This window comes from Brassica rapa, unplaced genomic scaffold (genome assembly GCF_000309985.2).
Source record: "Brassica rapa cultivar Chiifu-401-42 unplaced genomic scaffold, CAAS_Brap_v3.01 Scaffold0618, whole genome shotgun sequence".
In the NCBI taxonomy this organism is placed as follows: Eukaryota; Viridiplantae; Streptophyta; class Magnoliopsida; order Brassicales; family Brassicaceae; genus Brassica; species Brassica rapa.
In genome coordinates, this window is record NW_022610558.1 from 11353 (window position 1) to 20795 (window position 9443).

At 48.7% G+C, this 9443-nt stretch overlaps 1 protein-coding gene across 1 annotated transcript; it reads left to right on the top strand.

Annotated features, from left to right (window-relative positions):
• Positions 1 to 2630: 2630 nt before the first annotated feature.
• Positions 2631 to 8495, top strand: LOC117130659. Its single transcript, XM_033283388.1, has 2 exons — positions 2631 to 5339; positions 6283 to 8495. Exon 2 carries the CDS (start codon positions 7582 to 7584, stop codon positions 8380 to 8382), a length of 801 nt encoding a protein of 266 aa, XP_033139279.1. The 5' UTR covers positions 2631 to 5339; positions 6283 to 7581; the 3' UTR covers positions 8383 to 8495.
• The last annotated feature ends 948 nt before the right edge of the window (positions 8496 to 9443 follow it).

Consider the following 9443-nt stretch of genomic DNA (forward strand, 5'->3'; position numbering starts at 1 on the left):
CCATGTTCTTCTCCTGCTCTCGGTCTCCCATACTTGATTGGAGGTTGCTTCATAACGATCAGATCGCCGGAAATCTAACCACCACACAATCGGCCGTGCTTTGGCCGGAAACTCTCTCTTTCTTTCTTTCTCTCTCTCTACGATTTCTCTGAGTATTTTACACGGACAGCCACGGATGTCCTGTGTGTGCTGACGGAAACACACAGACACACACGGACAGCCACGGACGTCCTGTGTGTGCTGACGGACACACACGGACGTCCTGTGTGTGCTGACGGACACACACGGACGTCCTGTGTGTGCTAACGATCACCCACGGATGTTCTGCGTTTACTGATTAGACAGCCCACGTGGGCCAAAATCACCCGAACAGTCCACAGGAAGGGCCAGCGTGCTCAGTCCAAGGACCAGCGTGCTGATATGTGTACTGATGGAGAGCCACATACGTCCTGTGTGTGCTGACAGACAAACACAGACAGCCACGGACGTCCTGTGTGTGCTGAGGGACAGCCACTGACAGCCACAGACGTTCAGTGTGTGCTGGCGGACACCCACGGATGTCATTTGTGTACTGAACAGACAGCCCACGTGGGCCAAAATCACCCAAACAGTCCACGGGATGGGCCAGCGTGCTGAGTCCAAGGCCCAACGTGCTGATATGTGTACTGATGGACAGCCACGGACGTCCTGTGTGTGCTGACGGACACATACGGATACACACGGACAGCCACGGCATCATGGGTGTGACGGACACACACGGACACACACGGACGTACTGTGTGTGCTGACGTACACATACGAACACATATAGACAGCCACGGACGTCGTGTGTGTGCTGACGGACAGCCACAGTGAGCCACAGACGTCCTGTGTGTGCTCGCAGACACCACGGACGTCCTATGTGTACTGAACAGACAGCCCACGTGGGCCAAAATAACCCAAACAGTCCACGGGAAGGGCCAGCGTGCTGAGTCCATGGACCAACGTGCTGATATGTGTACTGATGGACAGACACGGACGTCCTGTGTGCTGACGGACACAGACGGACACACACGGACACACACAGACAGCCAAGGACGTCATGTGTGTACTGGCGGACACCCACGGACGTCCTGTGTGTACTGACCAGACAGCCCATGTGGGCCAAAATCACCCGGACAGTCCACGGGAAGGGTCAGCGTGCTGAGTCCAAGGACCAACGTGCTGATATGTGTACTGATGGACAGCCACAGACGTCATGTGTGCTGACGGACACACAAGGGCACACACGGACGGCCACAGACGTCCTGTGTGTGCTGATGGACACACACAGACGTCCTGTGTGTGCTGACAGACACCCACGGACGTCATGTGTGTACTGAACAGACAGCCCACCTGGGCCAAAATCACCCGAACAGTCCACGGGAGGGGCCAGCCTGCTGAGTCCAAGGACCAGCGTGCTGATATGTGTAATGATGGACAGCCACGGACCTCCTGTGTGTGCTGACGGACAGCCACAGACAGCACAGACGTCCTGTGTGTGCTGGCGGACACCCACGGACGTCCTGTGTGTATTGAACAGATAGCCCACGTGGGCCAAAATCACCCAAACAGTCCACCTGAAGGGCCAGCGTGCTGAGTCCAAGGACCAGCGTGCTGATATATGTACTGATGGACAGCCACAGACGTCCTGTGTGTGCTGATGGACAGCCACGGACGTCCTTTGTGTGCTGGCGGAAACCCACGGACGCCTTTGTGTACTGAACAGACAGCCCATGTCGCATCCCCGATCCTGAATAAGATCGTTGGGACGGCCATGGATCGAGGAAACGTGCCAGCCAGTCTTAGGTGTTGTAGTACCCACGACTGAGGTTCCCATCATCCGCAAAGGTCCTACCACAAGGTCCGGCTCAAGGGTTATAAGAGCTGGATTTGCCAAAGCTGTCCAGGAGTTTCTTGCACAGGAACAAACCGAATTCAAGCAACTATTGATCCAGGAGTTGTTTGACTTAAAGCTGGAAGACACCGGCGAACCATTAGAGGTTCCAGAGCCCTTCCATTCAAGCCAGTTCTCCTCCATCGGCCAGAATGAAGCCGGCCTGATCATTTCCACCTTCATACTCAATCCATCCAACCAAATTGCTTCCGGTTCAGAGATATAGCCGACCATCAGAAGGAGTAGTATGTGTTGTACTCTTTTTCCTTATCGGGTTTTGTCCCACTGGGTTTTCCCGAAAGGTTTTAATGTGGCAACATGCAAGCATACTATGAGTTCTGATCCGGACATCTCAAACCGCGACCGGTCTATTGTTTTTCTTTAATTTATTTCTGTTAAGACTTTGGCCATTTGTCTAGGCCTTTTTATCTTTTAAAGTCCATTGAGGAACACCTATTTAAACCTTTGTAGTTGCCAATTTTCGGCTAAGTCTTTTTATGAAATCGTTTTTGCTTTAGCAAAGAAACCCTAAGTCTTTCAGTTGTGTGAAACCATTGAGAGCAGCCGTCTGACATATCAAAGAACCGATCCATTGTTCTTTGTGGAGTCCTTCGATCCATTCCATTCCTTGTCCAAATCTTGAGAGAGACATACGTCCAGCAAGAGCCGGATCCATATCTATCCTTCCATCCGTCCTTGGCATCTTGTTGAGAGAGACACACGTCCAACAACAGATTCCATCCGCCAAACTTCTCTTTTCTCTATCTTTTGTTCTAGATTTCATTCATCGATTCTATAAAACCCAAAAGAATCATATCTTGCTTATTTATCATTCATCCATTAGTCTCTCGGTTTCTCTTCTTGTTTCTATTGAAAACTCATAAAAGTTCATATCTGTTTCAGGTACAATCCCAAACAAGAGACGACCCGGCCGGTACCGTCCATCCGAGCCAAGGCTGAACCGCGGAACGGCCATCCGACCGTCCGTCCGTCCGTCCAATCCGACCATCCGTCCTGTGCCTACAACATTTTGGTATCAGAGCTGAAGTTTCCTGTGAAACTCAGTTCTTTCTGAACCCTAGCCGTTGCACTTCAAAAAAAAAATATTTACTTTCCATATTTTGAAATTTTCGGATTGTTCTCCAAGTTTTCGATTTTTGCATTTAAAAAAAAAAAATCAAATAGTTTTGCTTTCCTTCCAAGCTTTCGAAAATCAAAAAAATATTCCCACTTTCCTTTTTCAATCTTGATTCGATTTTCATCTTTAAATTTTGCATTTACTCTTTGTCTTGGTCGATACTCAAGTATCCGACCCAAGCCTCTATTTAAACCCTCTTGCCTTTGATCTTTTCTTTGAGTATCTTTTTCAGAAACTATGGGAGATGTAGGTCAAGACCAAGCGGCCATAAACGCTCAGCTCCTAGCTGACAATGATGAGCTGAGGGCGAGTCTTAGGGCTATCACCGTCGAGCTTGCTCAGCTACGGCAGGGAGGCAGGCCCAACGGACCTCGACCACCCGGAAGGAATCAGCCGGATCCGCATGACACTGACTCGGACGCGGACAGTACTGATGATACGCGCAGTCAGGACGAGGAGAGGCCGAACCGGGGAGGGAGGAGGAACGTGCGAGGACCCCGGGCCCAAGTAGGAGGAGGCCGCGACCATAGAGGAGGTCGAGACCGAGAGGAGGAAGAGCCATGGTTAGGAGGCAAGGCGCTTAAGCTTCTTCCCCCAACATTTGCCGGCAAGGTTGATCCGGATGCCTACATCGTGTGGGAGAAGCGCATGGAGTACATCTTCGACTATTACTAATATAGCAAGGCGAGGAAGGTTGCCCTAGCAGCAGCCCAGCTGATGGACAATGCTCTTTCATGGTGGGATCGAGACGTCGCCAAGTCCGGGCCAGTGTGGAGAGCGCGTAATTGGACCGAGATGCGGACCAAGCTTCGCGCGAGGTACATTCCATCTTACTACCAGCGTGATGTGCTAAAACGTTTTCGTAAACTTACGCAGGGAACTAAGACTGTGGAGGAATACTTTGAGGAGTTTGAGGCACTTAGGAATAAGCTTGAGACCGACGAGCCCGAAGAGACGATGATGTCCCAATTCCTGGAAGGGCTGCAAGACCGCATTGCCCGCAAGGTGGAGAGACAACAGTATGAAGACTTCAACGACCTACTGCACTTTGCTACGCAAGCCGAGCAGCACATCAAGCGCAAGACGGCCAGCACCAGCCGCAGCAAGCCTGCATGGACTCAACCGGGCTCAAAGCAAGGCGACAAGGGCAAGGCGATTGAGATTGAGAGCTGATTCAAGACAAACCAGGCTGACTCGTCCAATGCATACAAACCGGAGCAGGGTAAGACTCAAGCCCAAACTTTGCGTACTCGTGACATCATTTGTTATAAGTGTCAGGGCAAGGGCCACTACGCCCAGGATTGTCCAAACAAACGAGTGATGGTCCTAAAGGGGGATGGCGAGTATGAATCCCAAGATGAGGCAGAGGCCGCGGCAGTGCTCTCTGATGAGGAAGTAACCGACTACCCGGAGACAGGCGAGCTTCTAGTGACCCGGAGAGCTCTTAGCACCCTCTTTGATCCAGAGACCATCCAACGGGAGAACATCTTTCGTACAAGATGTAGTGTTGATCACAAGGTATGTAGCTTGATCATTGATGGCGGATCTTGTACTAACGTTGTAATGACCCTGCTCATAAGTAGAAAAGTCAAAGACCTTGACCTTAGTCGTGGTTGAAACGAGGAACGGTCATGGTCGAAAGACAGTTTTCTGCCGGTACGAGAAAATCGATAAAAACCGAGCAAGAGGAGATCGACGTTTTGAAACCGAAGAAGGAGAAGCATTGTCTAAGTAAATCAAGGAATGAGTTTTCTCATTTGAAGAAGAGGTTTAGAAGTTGTTGACATGGCAAAGAAAGTGAAGACGCGATGACATGGCGACCACCGATTGGATTCAGAGGAGTGACGGAGCGATACGCGTGGCAAGGAGTGACGGAGCGATACGCGTGGCAAACTCTCATTGGCTGGAAGAAGACTTGGCGACCAAGTTACGAAGCTTCTAGAAGATGAGACTTGGTGACCAAGAAACGGGAAAACTTGGGGAGAAAGGTAAAAACCTTCCGGAAGCAAGGTTACTTGCCACAGAAGTTTCGTAGTGGGACATGTGTCCATTTTTCCTCATGCATGTGTGCCATTTGTCCAGCCCAGCCTCAGTCCTCCATTTCTATAAATACCAGACCCCTCCTTTTCATTTTTCTCATTCAAAACCGTGAGAGCTTACCTTAGAGAGAGAGTGGTGAGTTAGAGAGAGAAACCGAGAAAAAACAGTGTTTTCGGGTAGTTTTTAGTTAGCGTTTTTGGGGAGATAGCTAGGGGTGCTGGATAGTCTTTGTAGCCAGTAGCCAAGGTGGGTTTCCTTTGTGTTTCTTGTGTGTGTGTTTTGTTTGCAGGTTCGAGCTTGACCAACGGGTCTTAAACGGAGACTCGGGGCATAGTTAATCGATTTTCTGCAGGGCCCCGGGGAAAGTGTGTGCTGCATGCATACATGTTGTGTGATTGATTGGTTGTTTGTTTAGTTGTCACTCGCTTAGTTATTTATTTTTAGTCTAGACTTAGGTGCATCGAGGTTTGAGGTTAAGCTCCCTCATGCTAAGTATTGTTTGTGTGTTTGTCTAGACTAGGGCGAGTGATTGTTATGCTTTGAGTCTAGATGTGCGTGGACGTTAGAGGTGGAGCTCCCTCACGCTTGTTGCTTGTTTGTGTGGCATCTAGACTAAAGCATGGGCCATCTCGGGGTTAGATTAGGGAAAGCCTAATTCTCCGAAGGTGTTCGAGACCATGGAGTTAGATTGGGCGATACCCAATTCTCTAGTGGTGGAGTGATCTACTCTCCATGGCTTGTCACATGAAGTGGGTCGCGCCCATGGACAAGCGCTGCATGACGATGCGGCCCGGGTTAGATTGGGAGAAGCCTAATTCCCGGAGATGATGTTTTCCGACCATGTGACTGTTGTGTTTGTGATCGGGAGTGTTCAGTATGAAGATGTGTTAGGGCTCCGAGGTGTTGGGATCCCAGGATGTGTGTCATCCGAATTTTTGTTTGTGTAGATCGAGTCTAGGATCGAGTCTAGCTTTCTTTTTGTTAGTTAGGCCTCAGTGGTGAGACCATTTGTTTGTTTAGTAATTGCTTGTTTGCTTGCTTGCTTGCTTGTTTGTTTGTTGCTTCTGCTGTGTTGTTTACTAACCAATTGTTGATTGTGTTTGAGGCATGGGCTGAAGGGGGTCGTTGTTGTTTATTTTTGGAACTCACTGAGTATTTCCGATTACTCATCCCCTCTTCTACTATACAGGTAACCCGTAGGTAGGAAGCTTAGGGCGCAGCGGAACGGGAAGCGGCCGGTGTAGATTGGAAGTGGCATAAGCATAAGCGGACTATCTTTTGGAATGTATAATTACTTTCTTTTCATTTTGGCACTAGGCCGTGAGCTCAAACTCTGGTATTTTGTATTGTAATGTTTTGTAAAACGCTTTCTACCTATTATTAATAAAATGTATGTTTATATTCGTAGTTGTGTGTTAAATGATATTAGACCTTGTCCGGGTCGATACAACTCGATGATTGTGGTACGGGTTGTGAAGCCTTAGGCCATGATATCGAGGTCATAGCAAACTGGAACGGATTGGTCGAGAGTCTTGACTTGTTCTTGATTCTTGGTCGAACCGGTACGGTGAGCTATACTTGTGGCGCTCCCGGGACGTACCGGGTTAGTCCGGCCTGGTACGGTCCGGGGGTGTTACAAATGGTGGTATCAGAGCGTGTTTCCGATCATGCTCATAAACCGCAACATTTTTCAAATGTTTTTATCGAGTCAAAATGAGTCGCTTATGCCACATTAGGAAACCGGTCCGTTCCGCTTAGGGTTTTTAGGGAGTAGTTTTAGGATTAGTTCCTTGGGAATTTTTCTTTCTTTAGGATTAACCCTTGAAACCGTGCAGATGTCTAATCAAGGATCAGGAGCAGGCTAGTCGTTCGGAACGTTGGGTCAGGATGGGTCGAGGTACGCAAACTACCACAACTTCTGGCATGCTCCGAATTCAGCAAACCAGACTGGCGACAGTGGACCAAGGCCTATGGAAGGCGTTGAACGTGCTCACAGTGAGAAGAACGTATCTCCTGTAGCGTGGCGATTATCAGTATCACCACCCAATTCTCAGCATGTGGAATCAGAACCATTCGTTGGACCACAGAGACCCCATTCATCTCATGCAAACTCGGAAGGATCTACATCAATTAGAATCAACTCAAGACCAGCAGAGCCGGCTACACCTACGCAAGCACCTGCACCAGCTCCAGCAGAAGGAAGTAGACCAGCAGATCCAACCTTATCTATGGTACATAACCTTTTGTCTAAAGTCTTAACCAACAAAGTTACCCCAAATCCAGAAGCAAATCAACCTGAAACTCGACAACCAGACTTCCTGAAGTATGTTCTTACGATGAAGAACATGGGTACCTATAAGTTCGAAGAGAAGCCGACACCTTCAAAGCAGACACATGGCTACGGCGTGTAGAGAAGAACTTCTCAACCACCAGGTGTCCATACGAGTACAAGAAAGACGTAGCTGTGCATTACTTGGAGAAAGACGCAATGTCTTGGTGGGAGAGTATCACACGAAGAGAAGGAGTAGAAGACATGGATTGGGATGCATTCAAGCAGGAATTTCAGAGGAAGTATTTTCCTCCAGAAGCAAGAGACAGAATGGAGCAAGCATTTCTTCGATTGGAGCAAGGTGAAAGGAGTGTTAGGGAGTACGAATCAGAATTTCTCAAGCTCAGTCAATACATCTACTACGAGGACGGAGATGAAGCGGTGTTAGTTCGTAAGTTCTTACGAGGTCTTAAGCCAGAGATCGGGAGTTGTCTACAAGCCGTCAACTTTGTGAGTTTGTTCGAGTTAATAGAGAAAGCAGTCAACGTGGAGGAGATGGTAGCAGCTGAACGTGAACCAACCGTTGGATCAAACCCCAAACCTCAGAGCAGTCAGTCCAAAGATGATAAGTTGCGAACCAACCAGAAGAAAGGAAGAAAGGGTCAGTTCAAACGACATGGAAAGAACCCGAAGGCACAGGTGACATGCTACAATTGTGGTCAGTTGGGACATTACTCTCGTGAATGCACCAACTCAACGGCTGAGAAGACGGATTGGAAGGCATCGGTTACTTGCTACAGCTGTGGAGAGAAAGGTCATTTCGCCAACGAGTGTACTGTGAACCGTCCAGGAAAGGGAAGAGGATCGTCTGCGCGTACCCAACCAAACCGACCGACCAGAGAACACCCAGCCGGGCGTCCTGCATCCGAAGGGAGAGTCTATGCCTTGGAGATGGAGGAAACTCCATCTAGTGCTTTGGGACCGTCGAGAGGTCCTGTGACAGGTTTGTTTGGGTACTAACTCTCTGTTGCGTGTTTATTTCTGTGTAGAGTAGTTAGTAGTTTGTTGTGTTAGCATTCTGGATGAATGCTAGTGTATTGATCTTTGTTAGGATCATTGTTGGTTGGTGGAACCCCTGCGTTGTTTTGTTTGATTCGGGAGCCACCCATAATTTTGTGAACCCAGTAGTAGCCTCAAGATTTGTAGGAACCCTTGTGACCCGTGATATTGATATCTCGGTGTTAACCCCTGGAGGCCAAACCTTGAAACCTTGAAAGCTGAAAAGGTGTTGTTGGATGTGCCTATTGTGCTTTACACGCAACCCTTTTAGCCAACCTAGTGGTCATGCCCTTAGAAGGTTTCGAGGTTATTTTAGGAATGGATTGGCTGTCAAGGCATCGGGCGTGGCTGGACTGTGCAAGAGGAAGAGTTTTCTTTGAAGACGACCATCGAGGACTATTGGCGTATTATGGGATCAAGCCTAGCGTCTCAGCAACGTTCGTCACATTAATGAGAGCAGAGAGAGCCTTAGTGGACGGCGAGGTCTACTTGGTATCGCTTACGTGCATCGGAGAGGAGACAGGAAAGGAATTGAGAATGGAAGACATTCCAGTGGTCCAAGAGTTTAAAGACGTGTTTCGGGCGTTAACGGAGTTACCACCACCTCGGAGTAACCCGTTCACCATCAACTTAGAACTGAGCGCTGCACCTATCGCCAAGGCACCTTACCGCATGGCACCAGCAGAGTTAGCAGAGCTCAAGAAGCAGTTGTAGGATTTACTAGACAAAGGTTTCATCAGACCGAGTTCTTCACCTTGGGGAGCTCCGGTTTTGTTTGTGAAGAAGAAGGATGGCAGCATGAGATTGTGCATCCACTACAGAGGAATCAACAATGTCACGATCAAGGATAAGTACCCTTTACCTAGGATCGATGAATTGTTGGATCAACTAAGAGGAGCGAGTTTGTTCTCAAAGATAGATTTGGCTTCGGGATATCACCAAATTCCGATAGCAGAGAACGACGTAATGAAGACAGCATTCAACACTTGGTACGGCCAGTTTGAATTCGTTGTAATGCCATT

Bases quoted from the DNA above. Each gene is read 5' to 3' on its own strand.
- LOC117130659 (XM_033283388.1), top strand. From the start codon at position 7,582: ATGTCTTGGTGGGAGAGTATCACACGAAGAGAAGGAGTAGAAGACATG.